The sequence below is a fragment of the Acinonyx jubatus genome, chromosome A2 (genome assembly GCF_027475565.1).
Source record: "Acinonyx jubatus isolate Ajub_Pintada_27869175 chromosome A2, VMU_Ajub_asm_v1.0, whole genome shotgun sequence".
Lineage (NCBI taxonomy): Eukaryota > Metazoa > Chordata > Mammalia > Carnivora > Felidae > Acinonyx > Acinonyx jubatus.
Window position 1 is genome coordinate 44,839,940 of NC_069383.1, and position 21,171 is coordinate 44,861,110.

The window sequence follows — 21,171 nt, forward strand, 5'->3', positions numbered from 1 at the left end:
CTAGGAAGCGACCACCGCCTGGTCGCGCACGCGCCCTCCGCGGGCTATCCGCTGACCTTCTCCGGGAAACCCCTCCAAAAGCACCTCCCCGTCACCTCGCACCGCCCCCTCCCTTCCTCCTCTTTCCGCTTCCTTTTGTGCGCCTGCGCGGACCCAATTGTTTTGGCTTTCCGGTGGGATCCAGCAAAGGAAAAGGGCGGGGGAAGCTAGGGGAAGGGCGCGGGAAAGGGGTGGGGGTCTCAAGAACCCGGGAAACTGCAAAACTGCCGCTTGTGCCGCTAGGCGGGCGCAAGCGGCGGGAGTTAAAACCTGGCGAAGGCTGGCCCGCCGTCCGCTGCCCGCGCGTTCCCGGGCCGCGGAAGGGGCCCGCGAAGGGGGCGAGCGCGCGCCGCAGGGGCGGGGCGGGAGCGGCGAGCCGGGCGTCTCGCGGCCCGGCGGCGCGGCTCCCGGGGGAGGAGTCTGGCGGTGGTCGGGCCCTAAGGAGCGTGCGGCGGCGCCCGCAGAGGACGCTGCTTTCCGCGCAGGACGGACCGACCGAGGGAGGGCGCGAGGGAAAGCCGGAAGGAAGACGAGGCGACGGCGCCAGCCTTCCTCGGGGGAGGCGGAGGCGAGACCCCGGCCCTGGCCGCGGCGGGAGGGCCACGCCCCCGCCGCCGCGCCCGAGGGGCCCAGTGTTTTCGGGGCCGCCGGCCGCACCGGATCCCGATCCCTGGAACCTGGGGACACGGGTGAGCAGGCGTCTTCAACGCCGGGCGGGAGATAGGGGCGGGCGGGGGGAGCCCGCCAAGACCTGTGGAGGAATTGGGGAAGGAGGGCAGCAGTGGGAGGGGGTTCGGCCCTTTGTGGCTCTGCCGGCGGGGGGGGAGTGCGGGGGGCGGCGGCGGCGGCATCTTTCAAACCCGAGACGCTTCCGCCGCGGTAGGGGGAGGGGCGCGGGCAGCCGGCGCCGCCCTCCGCACCCCGCGGCGGCCCCTCCGCAGCCGGGCCGGTGTGTGGGGCTGGGGTGTCCGGGTGCGCCGCTCGCGGGGCCGTTTCCGGCCCCGGCCTCGGGGCCGCGGGGCTCCCAGGCGGCTCCCTGGCCCCGGCTGGCGCCCGCCTTTGCCAAAATAAAACCGTTTCCCTTAATGCCTCGCGACGTGTTCGCGAGGTGGTGGGCCGGAGAAGGGCAAGCCCTTCCTTGCATTTTGTTTCTTCCCAGTATATCTGAAGTAAGCAGGAGATGTGTAAATTAGCAGAGGTCCCATTATGATCTAACGATTTTAAAAAGAAAGCAGAAGCTGCCCTTTGAAACAAAATTGTGTACGTGTTTACTTTAGACTGTGAAATCGTTAACTTATTTGAACTCGACCACCTCCCTCTCCCTATGAATTGACAAACCGTGAAGTAGAAGAATATCCTTTGATTTGATTTGATTTGGAGCAGTTATTCCGGAGTTAACGTCTTTTGTATTCTAGTTTAGCAATCTAAGATCTCCTTCTACAGCGACCTTAAAGGGAGAGGAGTACATACTCCATGGGCTACAGATCCCTAGAATTGTCCGCTACCACTATGGTCCTTTCAAGTGAAAATAGAAAAAGAACCCAAATGTAAAATTAACTTTAAAAGGGCACGTTTTTATGCAGTATTTATCTTCTAGATCACTTAGCCTTATAAAAATGTAGGGTACAGGACTGGTCACGTGTTGTTTATACATGAATCTGTACGTCTGGCTCACTGAACATTCAGGCATTCAGAAACAAAACCCTATCAGTAATGTGGTCTGACCAAAATTATATTTTCTTTTATTGAAGCAACTAATTACCGGGGTGTTTTGTTTCTTCTCTTTTTGTTTTTTCCTTCCCTCTGAGTTGTGAATTTTTGCCTGAATTTGAGTATTCAAATCTCTTGCGGTTGTGAGTGACTTAGTTAACCTTTGGTAACGTTTTTTCAGGAGGACTTTTTTTTTCTGACCTGAAGTAAATTTAAGAATCAAACTAGGCCTTTATTTTCTAGTTTTGGCCGTGTGATATTTGGTATTCTTCTCATCTGGTTGGTAACTAACGTTAAGCGTATTCTTCACACTTTGATCTTTTGTTGTTCTGCTGCTTGTTGAAAACCCTTTACATTGGGCCCTGAAATTCTCAAGAAGTTGTCTGTTGATCAGCTATACAGGACTGTAGCATTTCTGTTGTGCATGCTTTGTCTTCACACTCTGACACCTAGTGCTAATTTCTCTACACGGAGTTTTGTAGGAAGGAGTTTTAAGTACAGTAACTTCTCCCCTTTTTGTTTGCTCTCATAGGAAGCGTTACCGTAAATAAGATCTGTTAGCTTTAGTTATTCATGGGGCCTCTAAGGAGGTGGGTTGGAATAGCGGGTCATAGTGCTTAAGTCCACACAATTCTATAGATTCTCTTTCTCCTGGTTAATGGAAATGATGAACTATTTCGTAAATTTTAAACATTGAACACTGAATTCCTAGAAATTTGAATGCAGTCTGAAAAGCCAAGAGATTTTACACATTTATTTAGACAAGAGTTGTTTTTCTCATTGCCCACTTTCCTAAGGCCAGGAAAAAGGATTTGTCTTACTGTCATAAAATATATGAATGAAAATATCAGAGTTCTTCATTATATATCAGCTTTATCGTTTTCATTTTTGTGCAGTTTGAATACAGCAAGTAACATTTAACTCAGTATAAAAAATGACAGGTTGATTGCAAATAATTTTTTAAATATTTGAAGATTACTCCTGGTTCCTTTGCCCGGAATTTGCAGGACCTAGATTTTCTCAGTGTGGGAGGAGAAGGGATTGTTGTAGAAGATTTGGAGAAAATATAATTTAATGAGAGAAGCTTTTAAAATTCTTCACTTTCTTTGCTCTACTTCCACACCTCTGACAAGTGGTGACATGGCGGTGGCTTCCATGGTAGGCAGAGGATTCTAAGTATTCCTCAGTTTATTTTTTGGGATATAAACTGAGAAACTTCAGTAGTCATAATCATAAACTGGCTGTGCCCTTAATGACCTTATGAGTATGTTTGAATGTCTGGGAAATATTTTCTTCTGTTGTGATTGAAAAGATTTTTGACTTGATGGAAAGTGAAATCCTAGTGAAAAAGTTAAGGTCAGTTTTTCTTTAGCCTGTATTTCTCCAGCTTTCTTAAGTCACTATGTAGAGCTGAGAGGAAAAATCGAAAAATGATATCCAAAATACAAGGACATACTATACTCATATGATTATTCTATCACAGGTAGCATTTCCTTTATGTTCTCATTTAATATTTTGTTCTTGTTTAATTTTTAAAAAGTGAAGTAACTTACTAATCGTAATGTAGTATATAGGAGCTTATACTTGTGATCTGAATTTACTTAGGGTGCTGAACATAATTGACTTGGTGGAGTCCTGTAGTCTTTTCATTGTGGTTGGAAAGGAATAGACCTGAGCTCTTAATTTGGTTAGAATAGGGGAAGCTATACTGAAATTTATCAAACTTTATAAAGTCTTTAAAAGGCATGGTATTTTTTTTTTAATTGATGTTTGTCACGCCTCCAAAAAATACTGTTTGTGTAGTGGTTGACAATCAGTCTAAAGACCAAGCGGTCTTCCAAATATTCTCAACTGTCAGGATGGTTTTGTTAACTTGAAAGCAAGCTTCTTGGCACCAATCTTTTTTGTCCTCCCTGAGGAGAAATCTATTGCCTCATTGATACGAACAAAGTTTTGTTTTGTGACTGGTGCTTCCTGGTTCTTCTTTAGTTTTTTTGCACTGGCATCGGCCCTTTCAAGATTAGTCTTTGTTGAGCCAGTTTGTTCTGTGATTTGTACCATCAAAACACTCCCTAAATCTTTGAATGAATGTTTTTTAAGATCCCTTTCACCCCTGGTAAAAAGAGAACCGTGTTTGAGTACTGAGACTTTGTAATTGGGACGCCTGGACCTGTACAGGTGTGGAGATTCAGGAGTTGGGAAAGTGCCACAAAAAGCCTGGCCAGTGACTGCATTAATAATATAACTGCAGGTTTATGTGGTAGGGTTCTGTGTCAAGCATCATCCGAAGATCTTTATGAAATTAATTTATTCAGCTCACTGAGAAGAGATTTGTTTTTATCTTCCATTTTACCAATTAGCATATTGTGGCACAGAAAGTAAATAACTTACAAAAGGTCACACAACTAGTTGAAGAATTGGGCTTTCACAGCTCCACAGTTCATGCTCTTAATTTTTTGGCAATACTTGACGTTCAGAATGCCTTGGATCCTTTCCAAGAAGTCTTCAATCTTTTGTATTGGCATTTGTGGCATTGGAAGATGCAGCACCATCTAAGTTAAAAATATAAAACTGGAAAGTGCTTCATACATGATCTATAGTTCACTGCCCTTCCTCTTTCATCCTTTATGTATTTTCTGTGTAGTCCTTGTTGGCAACCTCCTTCCATCTTTTAATTTCATTTAACATACACAACTCACTTAATTGCTAATCAATCTCATTTTCATCTGCAGCAGGTATTTAATCCTTTATTCTTTCCTTTATCTTCTCGGTTTTGCCTGGTTAGCATTGAAAAATGTTCTATTTGTGTTTCTTAGCTACTCAGTGGAAGGGTACTGCAAATGACACACCTGTGGGGTTGAAAACTAGGTTTCAGAGTGAAATTTGAAAGCTCCTCTCCCCCTAATAGAACCCTTTGCCATCAACCTCTGAAATCTTTTGAGTGTTTGGAGTTAACTTTTAAAATTTCAATATTTCAAGCCTTTCTCCAATTAATCTTGGTTTCTGTTCCTTTAAAGTCAATGTTCAGAATCTATACAATATAAATTGCTACTATTTCTTTCCAGTTTATTTTGAGAGCGTAAGCAGGGGAGGAGCAGACAAGCAGGGGAGGGGCAGACGGCGGGGTGGGGGGGGGGGGGCACAGAGGATCCAAAGTGGGCTCTGTGCTGACAGCACATATTGGAGGATGTGTGGCTCAAACTCACTCACTGTGAGATCATGACTTGAGCAGAAGTACTGAGCCACCCAGGAGCCCCTATTGTTACTGTTATCTCTTTAATTGTCATTATTACAGCGTGTACTTTGTGTAGATTTTCTTTATAGATACATTTTGGGGCATATGTTGGCTTTTGGAGCCTCATGACTTAACCATCTTTTTTGTAGTACTGTTATTTTTTTAGGAAAATGAAGTGAGGATTTCAGACAACTAGATTAAACTTCTGGAGTACGAGTAATTTTAAAGTTGGATTTTCTATATTTCTGATTTAATGATGAAAGTATAAAACAGGTTGGCTCTATGAAGGTTTATTTTATAGTCATGTTGATTATTTGAGGAAAATCTGTTGAAATAATTTCTCATGAGGTGTTTCACATTTTTAAATAGAATTGTGCATATTAATATGGATTGCTGACTGATTTAATCCTGATGATCATGTAATAGCAGTGCTTGTTCCTTTTGAAACTATTTTGTGTGGTGGAATCCACTCAAAGTACCTTGGAAGCTTGGGTAGCCTAGAGAAAAAATGTATTAGAACCAAAACTTTTGCTTTCCTTTTTCTCTCTCAGTCATAATATAAATTTCCTACTTCTATAGGAAGTCCTTAGATTTAAGAATAAGTTGGACTTTGTCCCCTGATTTTTTGCAGAAAGTCCATGGGTAGAGAGTAGAAGAAAAGATCTCCTGTACGTGGCATTCTAACATTATTCATTGTTGTTCTCTGCTGTCAGGTAGATCACTGAAAAACGTTGAAATGAACCCATAAGTTAGGAAAAGAATTTAGAGGGGTGCCTGGGTGGTTCATTCGGTTAAGCATCTGACTTTGGCTCAGGTCATGATCTTGCAGTTCGTGAGTTCGAGCCCTGCATCGGGTTCTGTGCTGACAGCTTGGAGCCTGGAGCCTCTTCAGATTGTGTGTGTGTGTGTGTGTGTGTGTGCGCGCGCGCGCGCCTGCGCGCGCGCCCTTTCTCAGTCGGTTAAGCGTCCGACTTCAGCTCAGGTCACGATCTCGCAGTCCGTGAGTTCGAGCCCCGCGTCGGGCTCTGGGCTGATGGCTCAGAGCCTGGAGCCTGCTTCCGGTTCTGTGTCTCCCTCTCTCCCTGCCCCTCTCCCGTTCATGCTCTGTCTCTCTCTGTCTCAAAAATAAATAAACGTTAAAAAAAATTAAAAAAAAATAGACATTTAAAGAAAATGTTAGAATATCCATAGTTTTTATGTCAAACTACAGTGCACTTTAGTACATTCTGAATTTTTTTATGTCGTGTTTGTACAACTCCCATTTCTTACTCTCGTCATTTTTCGCTGTGGAATATTTCTTATGACCAGCTTTCAAATATAGGACTTTAAATTTTTTTTTTTGCATTTATTTATTTTTGAGAGACAGAGGGAGACAGAGCACAAGTGGGGGAGGGGCAGAGAGAAGGAGACACAGAATCCGAAGCAGGCTCCAGGCTCTGAGCTGTCAGCACAGAGCCTGATGCGGGGCTCGAACTCACGGACCGCGAGATCATGACCTGAGCCAAAGTCAGAGGCTTAACCGACTGAGGCACCCAGGTGCCCCTCAAATATAGGACTTTAAAATATATCTCTTTACACAAAAATTATCTTGTATACATATTCTATTTCTCAACTGCGTGTAGTTATTGTAGTTGATAAAATAGAAAATAAGTGATTTTGACTATATAGTTCTCACTGTGTTTTTTTCCTAGCAGATTATCTTGTAGACGAATGTACTTTATTTTTATTTATTTTATTTTTTTAAGTATTTATTTTTGAGAGAGAGAGAGCAAGGGAATGAGCAGGGGAGAGAGGGGTACAGAGTATCCAAAGAGGGCTCTATGCTGACAGGAGCATGCCTTATGCAGGGCTGGAACTCTGGAACCATGAGATCGTGACCTGAGCTGAAGTCTCTTACTTAACCAACTGAGCCACTCAGGTGCCCCTTGTTTGTTTTTAACCTTAATAAAGAGTACTCACACTGCATAAAAGAGAAAGTTTCAGAAATGCACTGAACCTGGGGAAAAGCAGGCGGGGAAAGCAGGTGTGTGTTAGGGAACAGATGTTAAAATATTTTTATTGAAGAGAAAGTGGAACATATACAGGTTAGATTAAGAATTACATTTAATTCAACTTTTAAGCATTTAAGGTGTATGTTTTTCCCCTGTTATTGTGATCTAAAGGGAAGACCTTCTAGGAGATAACAACCTGAGTTATGTATTTTAATCACTGATTCCTAATATTTGATCAAGAAGCAGTCTGAAGCAGAGATTGGTACATGTGGTCTGCAGCCTGTTTTTGGAAATGAGTTTTATTGGAATAAAGTATGCCCATTTGTTTACATGCTGCCTTTTGCCACTTTGACACTACAAAAACAGAGTTAAGCATTTGGGACAGAGAGGCTTTATAACTTACAAAGCCTCTGAAATATTTTGTCTTCGTGATAAGAGAAAGTAGTATACCCTTTAAAAGTTTTTTTTTTCAAATTAGATAATCATTGCATATGTTAATAAACAGAAAGATTGAAAAAAGTCTTCACTAAGTTTTTTCCTCTTTCTGCAACATGAACCACTGTTAGTAGTGGAATCAAATGCCAGCTACCTCCTTTGCTCATTTTACTTGTATTACAGTTTTTCTTATGGTGAAGAATAAAATTTCTTGTATTATCAGAAGTTTTGAAATGAAAGATCAAGACAGGTGGATTTTAAGAAAAGCGTTTCTTATACGCGGCTCACTTTACCCATTTGCACCTTTTTAGCTTTTGTCTACAATAACTGGTCTTTAAAACACCATTTTTTAAAATGATAATCATGGTTTTGGCTGTAATCTATAGTAAGAATAAACGCATATGGTATTTTGGAGCTCTAGTGGTTGGCAACCCTCAGTCTGAGTACTTCTAGTACAATGACCAGCACTTAATAAATACTCAGTAAACATTTGTTGAGTTAAATTTAAGTAGCCATTGATTTGTGATAGAAAAATAATTCCCTGATACCTGGGAATTAGTCTATGGGTAACTAACTGCTAACTTCTGCAGATAACAAGATGTGTGACTTACTTTGAAGCTAATTTTAGGTATGACATAGAATGATACATGACACAATATATTTATTAAAAAGAAAATTCATAAAATATGTTAAATCACTGGTGAAGTTAAGTAATACAATACAGGCTTTGTGAAATATTTTTAGGATATTGATTTCAAGTATTGTTTCTAGGAGAAAAGGATTCTGTAAATATTCATGTTACGGGCGTTTGAAGGTTGTTGGTTGGTCATCTTAAACTTTGCAACTTTTCACGTTTTTACATATTTTCACATATTTAAAGTCTCTGGTTTCAGAGAAGTTTTATTTTGAATTGTACTAGATACAGGTGTTCAAATTACTACACTTATTTAATATGATATCTGAATAACTTTTTCTGCTTACTTTACTTTATTTTTTAAAATATTTATTTATTTATTTATTTATTTATTTAGAGCACAAGCAAGCAGGTGAGGGGCAGAGAGTGGGAGGGAGAAAATCCCAAGCAGGCTCCGTGCTGCCAGTGCAGAGCCCAGCTTAGGACCCAAACTCACAAAACCGTGAGATCATGATCTGCGCTACATCAAGAGTTGGGTACTTAACTGATTGAGTCACCTAGGTACCTCTTTTTTCTGCCTATTTTAATATTAAGATATCCTAAATAAAAAAATGCCCTATCAGGAAGAAAATGTACTCCAGATTACAAAGTAAGGTGTGGGGACTAGGGGTGTATAATGCAGCCATACTGAGGATTACGTAAAGCTGGCTCATGGTGTAATTTTCTAAAAGCATCTTCAGTTGTTTTACTGTGGCATCATGTGTATGATTAAAAAATAATTAAATCTAGTAAGAGACTTAACAAATCAGGCCTAAAAAAGTCCTTTCAAAAAATCAAGTCATAATATGAAGTTAAAGAAATGACCAGAGTGAGTCTAGTCTGTACAGCTAGCCTGCAAGGAATTCTGGGGTCTAGCAGTGGGATCCAAATTCATCCTGGCCCAGACTGCCAGTTCTTGTCACCTGATTTAAATATGGATGAGGATGATTTTGGATCTTGCAGCTAGGGTTAGAACTTTCAGTTTATCAATGCATGCATTTCTGTAAGATAGATTTCTAGAGGTAGAATTAATAGATTGGGATAGTCAGCATTTACAATGCCAAATACTGTGCTTTCTGTAATAGTTCACTTGCAGTTCTGAAATTCAGAAAGCTCTTAAAATCAAGTTTTAAGAAAAACTAGCAGAACTCAACCTGAAGTAACATGAGGCTATTTATAGTATTATTTTCACACTGTTCATATTTCCCACAGTAAAGATAGTAGTATGTTCAATTATGGAGTGTTGTGCCAGACTCCTTGAGAGAGTCTTGTAATACATGATACATGTACCACGTTATCTCTATAAAACCTGAAAAATTCTAAATTCCAGAACATATCTAGCCCTAAGAGTTTTTTTATTTTTTTTTAATGTTTGTTTATTTTTGAGAGCAAGAGAATGCGTGCAGGAGAGGGGCAAAGAGGGAGACACAGAATCCACAGCAGGCTCCAGGCTCTGAGCTGTCAGCGTAGAGCCCAGTGCAGGGCTTGAACCCAAGAACTGCGAGATCATGACCTGAGCTGAAGACAGATGCTTAACCGACTGAGCCACCCAAGTGCCTCTCTAGCCCTAAGAGTTTTGAATAAGAGCTTGTAGGTATGACTTGACCTACACTTCTGTGTAAGAATGCTCATTTTCTCCATACCCTCACTGGGCCTTGCATTATTGATATGTGAAAACAGCCAGTGATTTTAGGTATTATTAGCTTTAGAGGTTATAGTAGTAGAACTTAGATTTATAGTGTAACTTTCAAATCTGGAAGAGCAAAGTCGTTACCTTAAATGACCCAAAGTCTCTCTCTGCCTTTGCACCTGTTTTAGTTACGTTCAGAGTTAAGTTGGCTGGAAATTTGACAGTGTATATCAAGTTAGCAGTTCGTGTAATAGTATAGTTTGGCAGGAAGTACAATGTGATCTTCTCTTTGACATATGGGAGATACTTTGTGAGAAAAAGTGTTAGTGGTTCCAATCATGGTATTATTTATAGGTTTCATGTCAATAGTACTTGATTTTTCTCATTATGGGAACTAAGAGTCATCTAATTAGAAAAGAAGTGATAGTTTTAGCTATTTAGTAATTCTGTGTGGGTTTTATCTCTTCTTTTCCTGATTTGTAATTCCTTTGCCAAAGTTAAATTTTAATTCAGTTGGAATTTCTTTTGATGAATGGTATGCAATAGGACTAAAATGTAGAGGTTTTTTTCCCCCCTCTTTCAAGTGGTTAGCCAGTTGTTCCAACATTATTTGTTGAAATAAGCCAGTTTTCCTATTTTAAAATGCCAGTGTTTAGCATATCTAATTTCTTATATTTACTTGGGTTTATTGTAGATTTTTAATACATTTTACTATTGACAAGAGTCACAAAGAAAAACTTGCCTTCCGTTCCCCTCAAATATCTTGGCAACTGCTGTGCATTCTTCCAGATGAATTTTCTGCAAATAGGATTTAGGTTGGATTTGTATTAAATTTATACATTTTGGAGAACATTCATATTCGTATAATATAGAGTCTTCCATGTAGGAACACATGTCTCTTTATCATGTTTGGTTTCAAAAAGGGTTTTTTGTACACCCCCCCCCCCCCCCGGAAAATTCTATACTCTTAAAAAGATTTCTAGGAAGCAACCACCACTGGACAAAGAGATATACTCCTTATGCTACCCTTACTGAACTGAACTACAGATTTAAAAAGTATATAGTTTTGGGGTGCCTGGGTGGCTCAGTCAAGTGTCAGACTCTTGGTTTTGGCTCAGATTATGATCTCACACTTTTGTGAGGTTGAGTCCCATAACGGGCAGCTTGGAGCCTGCTTGGGATTCTCTCTCTCTCTCTCTCTCTCTCTCTCTCTCTCTGCCTCTCCCCTGCTCATGCTGTCTCTCTCAAAATAAATAAATAAACTTAAAATACACACACACACGTATATATATGTGTATATATATAGTTTGGAAATTAACAAATGGAATGTTTACCATATAGTTAATTTATATTAAATATAAAGCGTTTGTAAGTATATTTAGAATATATTTCCCAAAATGAGATTCTCCACGCAAGAGAAAGGGTTTTTTGTTTTCTTTTCTTTTTCTCTTAAATTATGGTCATGTATTGCCACTAAACAAATAACTAGTGTATTTGGCTTTGTTGGTAATTCTTTATTTTTAAGTAACTTTAAAATATATGCTTATTGATATGCTGCTTACTTTCTAGGATGTTTGTATTTTGTAGAGAAGACAAAAAGTTAATTTAAGACTATAAATATTATTTTTTCCCAGTCTTTTTAATTTTAAATGTAATAGACTTTATCCCTTTTCTCAAGGGGGCCCTGGGTGGCTCAGTTGGTTGAGCATCCAACTCTTGATTTTAGCTCAGGTCATAATCCCAGGGTCATGGGATCAAGCCCTGTGTTGGGTGTCGCACTGAGGATGGAACCTGCTTGAAATTCATTCTCTTCCTCTCTCCCTCCCCTTCCCTCTTTCTCACTCTTTCTCTTTCTTTCGCTCTCCCTCTTTCTCTTTTTTTGCTTTCTCTCTGCCCCCTCCCTGCTTGTGCTCCTGTGTGCAGTCTCTCTCGAAAAAAAAAAAAAAAAATCAACAAGAAATGTACCTTTGGTCATGTTTCGTTTTTATGGTAATGTTTGAAGTTGAACTTTGAATAAATATGATTTATATTTAAATCTGCTATTTTAAGCATTGTATTCTAAAAATGTACTGGCCTACATACTCTAACTGAACTTTTTTTTTTTTTTTTTTTTAGTTTCTCCAGAGGATCCACAAAACATAGGATGTCACCACAAAATCTACCTCGTGTGTTACTCTCTTTAACTCATGAGCTGCACAACAATTGTAAATTTGAGCAAGACGTCTGCAGACTGTTGGAAAACTGAAGAACCTAATTAACACAGGATGACCTAGGAGTGATTCTAAGCCTATAACAAGAAACTATTCATTAGTGAATGTGTCAGTCTTGATTCTGAATGCTACAGATAACAGCAAGCAGAGTTTCTCCTTTCTTTATTTCTGAAGCATTCACTTGACCTTCCATCAGTAAGACTGACTTTTCCAATCTGTTCCGGGAGATATTAATGGAATACAGTCATGTCCACTCAAGACGAGAGGCAGATCAATACTGAATATGCTGTGTCCTTGTTGGAACAGTTAAAACTGTTTTATGAACAGCAGTTGTTTACTGACATAGTGTTAATTGTTGAGGGCACTGAATTCCCTTGTCATAAGATGGTTCTTGCAACATGTAGCTCTTATTTTAGGTAAGTACTTAAATCTTGCTTGGCTTGTAATTTCAAATGTAGAATGTTAGCTTATTTTAATGTTTTAATGGGAATTCTTTTAAACGTTTCAGTTAAAAAAAAAAACGACATCTTAATGTTTTGCTTAAACTTTCTATTCCAATGGCATGGTGCTTGCCAAATCACTTCCTTGCATGTTTAAGTAAAGGACAGGAAAAAGAAGTTTTTGCAAAGGTTTAAATACAAGAAATTTGTTGAAATTAACTCCGGTAAAGTTTTCATTGTGGGGAGGCAAAAAGATTCAGAATGCTGTTTTGCCATTAAAAGATAAAGAAAAATGAGGGGCGCCTGGGTGGCTCAGTCAGTTAAGCGTCCTACTTTAGCTCAGGTCATGATCTCAACAGTCCGTGAGTTCGAGCCCCGGATCGGGCTCTGTGCTGTCAGTTCGGGGCCTGGAGCTTGCTTCAGATTCTGTGTCTCTCTCTGGCCCTCCCCCACTCACGCTCTGTCTCTATCAAAAAATGAATAAACGTTAAAAAAATTTTTTTTAAAGAAATGAATAATTTTTATTTGCTGTTGAGATTTTAAAATATTACATTCAGAAAAGAGTAGTCAGGGGCACCTGGGTGGCTCAGTCAGTTAAGGGTCTGACTTCAGCTCAGGTCACGATCTCACACTCTTGAGTTCAAGCCCCATGTCGGGCTCTGTGTTACGGCTCAGAGCCTGGAGACTGCTTCGGATTCTGTGTCTCCCTCTCTCTCTGCCCTCTGCTCATGCTCTGTCTCTGTCACTCTCAAAAATGAATAAATGTTAAAAAAAAAAATTAAAAAAAAAAAAAGAAAAGAATAGTCATTGATGTAAGAGTTGTAGTAGGCTGAACGATAACTTTTCGAGGATAATTGTTGCTGTTTAGGCGTGTTAAGGACTTTATTTCCTTTGCAAAAATGTGTTTCTTTTTCTCACTCTTAGTTTACTATTACCATTTATGATATCCTTTTAGCCTTACCAGACTCCTTGCCAGATTTAAATATTTAGTAATTAATACTGTTGTTCTCTATGCATCAAAATTTAGAAGCTGATTTATTTGTAATAGCAAGTAAATAAAGCTTAACTTTTCATTTTTATGATCTTCTGCAACTTTTAACCTTTTTAGTAGGTTTCTCTTTATTGTGTGTTTTGTGAGAAGAATGGAAGCAAAGTCATAGAAATTCTTTTATTTGTGTTTTGCCCTTAGGTTGAATTTTTACTTAATATTTGAAAGGGACAGGGTCAATAAAAATGAGTTAAATGTGGACCAGTATAATACTACCACAAATATTAGTAGTCATAGTGGGGATCAGCTGTGAAAGTTAATTTCTGCTGTTCTTTAGTGTCAGCTATAGACAGGGCAGGTTTAATGTTGACTTTATAAGGTTAACATACTTGAAGGTGTAGAAACTTCACATTTTTTAAATGTTTATTTATTTTGAGAGAGAGGGAAAATACCAAGCAGGCTCCACACTGCCAGTGCAAAGCCCAATGCAAGGTTTGATCTCACGAATTGTGAGATCATGACCTGAGCTGAAATCAAGAGTTGGACTTCACCGATAGCCACCCAGGCACCTCAGAACTTTACATTTCTTAATGTGGCACATCTCCTGATGATTCCCGAAGTTAAGGCCCAATGCTATTTATCTTTCCTGTGCCTGCGATTGTTTCAGGTTAAGCTGTGGATTTTTCATGCAATTTCAGACATTGATTTTCTTAGAAAGCTTAGCATATTTGCAAACAGTGATTCTAAAACTTGGTTGATCATCAGAATCCTCAAGTGCTTCTACAAATAGAGGTTCTTGGATTTCAAACCTAGAAATTCTGATTCAGTGAGTCAGGGTTAGAGTTCAGGAATTTTTATATATTTAAAAACTTACCAAATGATTGTGATGGTCAATGTTTTTTTTCAGATCTGTTGGCTTAGTAGATGGTGTTAGAAATTTGAAGTTACAGGTTCAGTCAATACCGAGAGTTATTAGCTGTCCCTTTTTAATGGCCATTAATTATAAATTGATTACCCATTATTAGAAAGAGTTTTATGCCTTAGTTGTGGATTTTCAGATTGATATTTTTAATCATAGAACAGAATCTTTTGTAAAGGTAATGACCTTAGCAGTCATCTAGTCTGATTTTTAAATCTGTGCAGAAATTCCATCTATAATATTCTCTGTATGGTCATCATCTTGATCAGGAAGTAAACTTGCGTTTTTGTAGATGTCTTCCCTTTTTTTTTCCCTTTTTTTTCCCTTTCTCATTAAGTTTATTTGTGATTGTATAGGTAACACACTATTCTTTAAATTCTCTAGTCATGAGGCTGTTTATCTTTAACTAAGTGGGTTAGAATTGATTTTCCTGAAGACCAGGAGACTTAAATCTTTCAATAATGTTAGTCTTTAATTTTTTTTTATATGTTTTTATTTATTTTTGAGACGGGGGGGGGAGGGGCAGAGAGAGAGGGAGACCCAGAATCCGAAGCAGGCTCCAGGTTCTGAGCTGTCAGCACAGAGCCCGACGAGGGGCTCGAATTCACAGACCATAAGATAATGACCTGAGCTGAGGTCGGACACTCAACCGACTGAGCCACCCAGGTGCCCCTCAATAACGTTACAGTCTTAAAGACAACACAGTCTTCTTAAGGCTACTGTTATTTCCTTTTCAATGGCTAGTTCCCTTTTTTAGCATCCTTGGTCTTGTGAGAAAATATATTCTCTCTAAAGCAAATCAGATAATAAGAAGTAGAATTAAGTAGAAGTAATTATAAGTAGGAGGAATAGTCTGATACATATTTGTGATTAAAGCCACACATCTTTAAAATCTGTGTCTGGGCTGCTTTTATAATCCCCAAGATGAAAACAGTCCTTTATATTTCTTCCTCCCATATATACCTTTCCTCTGGAGTGGGTAGATTATTCTGTATTTCCACAATAATAATTTGATCTTTTCCCAAGTGTTCTTCAGTTGGATTCTTTCAGGTTCGTTGATTTTAGTATGTCTTTATGTATAATACTAGTCCGTAGAAATTTACTATTGGAAATTCTTCCTTTTGGGTTACATACATCTTTCCTTGTAGTTCAAGTTACCAGTTACATCCCACCAAGAATCAGTAGAACCTCTGAAACAGAACATCTTAGTAACATTTACAGTTCATTTTAGACCCCAAATGAGAGATTAACTTGAGAATTACTCAGCACCTCTTCCACTGTGGTACTTTTCCATATTTCATATATAATATGTAATTCAGTATTTACTCTTTCTTAAAAACGTTTAAAATTTTCATGTGGCGCCTGGGTAACTCAGTCGGTTAAGCTTACTCTTGGTTTCAGTTCTGGTCATGATCTCACTGTTTGTGAGATTGAGCCCCATGTCCGGCTCTGCAGTGATAGCCTGAGACTGCTTGAGATTCTCTCTCCCTGCTTCACCCCTGCTTGAGTGCTGTCTCTCAATCAATCAATCAATCAATTAATAAACAAACTTTAAAAAAGAAAATTTTTATAATCAGTTGGCTAGGCTTCTATCTTTGGTCTTCAGCAAGCTCAGCTCCTTCACAGATGTCCATATTTCTGGTGTTATAAAACCATGATGTAGAAATAGCCAGTCTCAATGTTGTCTGTGTAGTCAGCTGTTCTCTTGCCCTTTCTCTTTTCCAAAATTACTGCCTTCTGCTGGAATAGACATATAAACCACCTGATCCCTAGTCTTCCATTTTTACTCAGAGCTCTTACAGTTCTTTTTCAGGTTTCTTTTGGTTATCTCCCATTCTCATGTCAAACAGGTGAAGCCAGTTAGTTATAGGTGTTTTTAGGGGCGCCTGGGTGGCTGAGTCAATTGAACATCCCACTCTTGACTGTGGCTCAGGCTGTGATCTCATGGATCATGGGATTGAGCCACATGTTGGGCTCTGCACCAGCAGTGTAGAGCCTGCTTGTAATTCTCTCCCTGTCTCTGCCTTTCTCTCTCTCTCTCTCAAAATAAGTAAACATTAAATATATATATGTGTGTGTGTGTGTGTGTGTGTGTGTGTTTAAAGAGTTTGTTGTCATGTCTTGGATATTTTCTAAGAACACTTCCTCTTCTCCAGGACTCAGGCTTATTTATGGTCATCCTGTATTTTTGAGGAGGATGTCATTAGCTACCATGATTGATTTTGTTTGTGCCACTCTTCCTCTCCTTCACTGCCTGAAGTTTAGCTGCTGTCCTTCCTCCTCATTCTGAGCTATACCATGAAAGCAATTAGGTAGTCACCAGTGACTTTGTGGTCCTTGATTCTAGTTTTTGACACCCCACCTCTCTTGTCCTAAGTAGCATGGTACCGGACTGCTTATTTCTCTGATGAATCTTTTCTTGACCTTCTGTCATTCTTTTTTCTTTTTTTTATCCTAATTGAACTTTACCTCAGGTTGGTCATTGGGATTCTGGATGCATTTTTCTTTTGAGTTTTTTAGTCACCCTCAGATACCTTATTCATCTTTAACACATGTCACTTTGTAGAGAATTCACAGCCCACCAATTTTTTGGTGTGCATTTTTAGAGAGAGAGCTTGCACAAGCAGGGGAGAGGGGCAGAGAGAGAGAGAGTCTTAAGCAGGCTCCATGCTCCGTGTAGAGCCCAACGTGGGGCTCAGTCTCACGACTTTGAGATCATGACCTGAGCTGAAATCAAGAGTTGGACGCTTAACCGACTGAACTACCATGCACCCCCACTGCCTACTGTATTAATTCCTAATCTTCCCCAGAGTTTCATTAATATTAAATACTTAACCGATTATTGTATTATTTCCATTTGACTCAGTTGCCCTTACCTTAAATCCAAAATTTAACTCCCCCTTTTCCCAGGATTAACTTGACTTACAGTTCTGTGATCTTAAAATTTTTCTCTCAGTGGCTAGCAGTTATTTTTTTAGGCAATGATTTAAAAATAAGTAGCTTTATTTCCCTATCTACTTCCTACTCTATTCCTTTCCCTATGTTCAGAAAATCACCAGATCTTGATTCATTGTGATAGCTTTTGTATCCTTTTCTGCCACCGTAGATCAGGTTCTTCTTACTCCTCATCTAGATTATTGCAGTAGACTCATAGCCCATTTGCCTGTCTCTACCCTTTGGCCACTTGAGGTCTGTCACTAGAGTATTCATTCTACAATACATTTTATTATGCTGATAAATTCATGCACAAAACCCTTCAGTGTTCTCACTATAAGAAAAATCTCAGACTCCTATGTCTCCATTTTTTATTTTGGAGAAAGAGTGTGAGCCAGGGAGAGGGGTAGGAGAGAGAGAATCTTAAGCAGGTTTCACGCTCAGCACAGAGCCTGATGCAGTCCTAGATCCCACGACCCTAGGATCATGTCTGAGCTGAAACCAAGAGTCCGGAATCTTAACCTACTGAGCCACCCAGGCACGCCCCTCCTAGGCCTCTGAAAGCCCTCTGTGATCTGACTGCCACTCATTTTTCCAGTTTGCTTTCCAGTCTCCTGCATGAACCCTTATGTTCAGCCATGCCCCTGGAAAAAAAGTTATGTTCTGCCCTCACGGTTTTATCCATTGGTGAAGGCCTTCCTCATCTTGTCCTTCAGGGGCCCAAGCTAGTGCTGTTGTCATACCCACTTTTGATCACCACAGACTTTTCTCTTTTATGCATACAGTAATACTCTTTGCATTGTTTTTTCATCTCTCACCTACGTTTGGGTGTTATGTTTTGTATTCTCTATAACACTAATTGCCTTTTGGCATTGTTTCCTGTATATAATAGATTTTTTTCTTTTTTTTCTATAATTTATTTATTGTTTATAATTTACATCCAAGTTAGTTAGCACATGGTGCAACAATTATTTCAGGAGTAGATTCCTTAAGCCCCTTACCCATTTAGCCCATCCCCCCTCCCACAACCCCTCTAGCAACCCTCTGTTTGCTCTCTTAAATATAAAGGGTCTCTTATGTTTTGTCTCCCTCCCTGTTTTTATATTATTTTTGCTTTCTTTCCCTTATCTTCATCTGTTTTGTATCTTAAAGTCCTCATATGAGTGAAGTCATATGATACTTGTCTTTCCCTGATTTCACTTAGCATAATACTCTAGTTCTATCCATGTAGTTGCAAATGGCAAGATTTCATTCTTTTTGATTGCCGAGTTATACTTCATTGTATATATTGTATATAATAGGTTTTTAGGAAATTGTCCCATATAGTTTTAGGAAATCAATTTGAGTAAATCACATTTTTAACAGCTTTATTGAGATATAATTTACATACCATCAAATCCACCTATTTTAAGGGTATAATTAAATGCATTTTAGTGTATTTATAGAGATGCACAACCATTTCTACAATCTAACTTGAAACATTGCACTCACCTTGTGCCCATTTACAATGACTCACCATTCTTACCCATAGCCCTAGGTAACTACTAATTCCCTTTTGTCTCTGCATTTATTTGGGGGAGGGATATTTCATATAAATGGAATCATACAATATATGGTCTTTTGTATCTGGCTTCTTTCATTGAGCACGTATTTGAGGTTCATCTGTGTTATAATACATATCAATACTCCCTTTTTATTGCTGAGTAGTATTCCATTGTATGAATATAAAGAATGAGTTTGATGTTTCCACTCAGATGGTGGAATAGTTATATCTTTGGCACTGAATTATTATGCTTTTCTCTTGTGTCCCTCAAAAGCTTTCCTTATAATGTGTCCATAGGCAAATACCCTAAATAAACATCCCATGTTATCTAGTTGTCCTTCTTAGGTCTACGCTGGTTTTACACTAAATCCATCAGCTTTGTTTCTCATTCTGATGTAGGGCCATGTTCATGAGTGGACTCAGTGAAAGCAAACAGACACACGTGCACCTGAGGAATGTGGATGCAGCCACCTTACAGATAATAATAGCATACGCATACACGGGTAACTTGGCAATAAATGACAGCACTGTCGAACAGCTTTATGAAACCGCTTGCTTCCTGCAGGTAAGCGGTTTTTCCTCTGTTATATACATAAACTGGTTTATTTTGTCAAGAAACATTGTTTCATCGGTGATGTCTTCCATTGATGTAATTTTCTTATTGCAGATTTTAGAAGGTAAGTTTTCTCTTTTTATTTTTATTAAAAAAAAAATTTTTTTTTAATGTTTGTTTATTTTTGAGACAGAGTCAGAGCATGAATGGGGGAGGGGCAGAGAGAGAGGGAGACACAGAATCAGAAGCAGGCTCCAGGCTCTGAGCCGTCAGCACAGAGCCCAACGCGGGGCTCGAACTCACGGACCGTGAGATCATGACCTGAGCCAAAGTCGGATGCTCAACCAACCGAGCCACCCAGGCACCCCAGATTTTCTCTTTTTAAAGCATATAAGGGAGCTCCGCCTGGCTGGCTCAGTAGGAATTGCAGATGGCTCTTGATCCTGGGATTCTGGGTTTGGGCCCCATGTTGGGTGTAGAGATTATTTAAATAAAACTTTTAAAAGTGTAAGGGGAAAAAAATGCATATGGGAAAAATAATAGGATTTGATTAGCCAATAAACTTCTTTTATGATGGGAACTTAATTAAAAAGATGGGTGAAAATTTCATACTGGTTTCATATTTTGCCTGGTTTACCTGAGAATTTAGATTTTAAGTAGAAGTAATTTTTAAAAGTGTTTATTAAATTTAAGTGCCCTTTTTTTATTTTTGTAAAGCCTTAGAAAAGTAGGTACTTCATACGTATGTGCTGAATGAGTATGAGTGACACTGAACATCAACATGGGTGAAATTCTGGGAACCAGAGTATAGTCCATGTCTTATGTAGCTTTCTTCCTTTTTTTATTCTGTACTCTTTTTTTCCTTAGAAAATTGTGCATTGTCCCACTGTACCTACATCTCTGGGGAAACTGAAGCCATAGTAGCTTCATGGTGCCTTTTTTTTTTTTTTTTAAGTTTATTTCTTTTGAAAGAGGGAGAAAGTGTGAGCAAGGGAGGGTCAGAGAGAGAGAGAGAGGAAAGAGCAAGAATCCCAAGTGGGCTCTGCACCAACAGTGTGGAGCCTGATGTGGGGCTTGAACCCATGAACCGTGAGATCATGACCTGAGCCAAAGTCGGACACTCAACTGACTTAGCCACCCAGGGCGCCCACTGGCGCTTTAGAATCAAGGGCATTCATAACCTAGATCCAAACATGAAAGGGGGAAATGCTACAATATGTGCACTGTCTTTCTGTAGTTTGTAAGTTTTCAATACCTTTTTTAAAGCCAGGAATTTAAAAAATACGAATTTCAGAATACTTTATTACTGGAGGTAGGAACACTGTTCCTAACTTTTTCCCTAACATGTTAGTGAACTCATATGCATACGCTCATGAAATGAAAAACAGGACTCTTGTCTCTTTTACTGGGTTGCCCTGACAGGCCTGGGATGGGGCATTTTGTGACACCAACATGATCTTCATTATTAGACACAGGGAGTGGTAGTGTTTTTATATGCCACATACTGTTTTATCTAGGTTATGTATAATGTTTTAGATATATATCCTGCTTTATCTATATAGATGACATAGAGATATCATCTAATCCTTACTGTGACATATAGATATCATCTAATCCTTACTGTGATCGTTGGTAAGGCTCTCCCCATTGTATACAAGAGAAAGCTGAAGCTTGGAGAAGTAAAGCTCCCTAATACTATGCAAGTACTGACCATCCAATTTTAGCAACCTGACTTCTCAGTCTAAGCTGCTTCTAGTTAGTGTGCTGTGTGAATAAGTATAGTAGGTAGCAGTTCTGATTCAGCCAAGATCTACTTCTCCTCCTTAAGAAAAAACAAATCTGGGAAACAGAACAGCTGTGGTGGGTCATTT

At 39.4% G+C, this 21,171-nt stretch overlaps 2 protein-coding genes across 3 annotated transcripts in view; one reads left to right on the top strand and one right to left on the bottom strand.

Annotated features, from left to right (window-relative positions):
* Positions 1-6,262, bottom strand: LOC128314986 (basic proline-rich protein-like). Its single transcript, XM_053220282.1, has 2 exons — positions 6,254-6,262; positions 1-1,203 (listed from the first exon to the last, which is right to left on the bottom strand). The coding sequence occupies exons 1-2, from the start codon at positions 6,260-6,262 to the stop codon at positions 1-3; spliced, it is 1,212 nt and encodes a 403-aa protein (XP_053076257.1).
* KBTBD2 (kelch repeat and BTB domain containing 2) overlaps positions 592-21,171 on the top strand; it is a 23,861-nt gene continuing 3,281 nt past the window's right edge. Inside the window, exons 1-3 of one of the 2 annotated variants that reach the window (XM_027075229.2) lie at positions 592-728; positions 11,829-12,339; positions 19,147-19,312. In XM_027075229.2, coding sequence (XP_026931030.1) covers positions 12,170-12,339; positions 19,147-19,312 — 336 coding nt within the window. In that variant the 5' untranslated portion in view covers positions 592-728; positions 11,829-12,169. Of the gene's footprint in view, positions 729-8,662; positions 9,637-11,828; positions 12,340-19,146; positions 19,313-21,171 lie in introns of those variants that run through there. The other variant, XM_053218252.1, reaches the window with a different exon arrangement.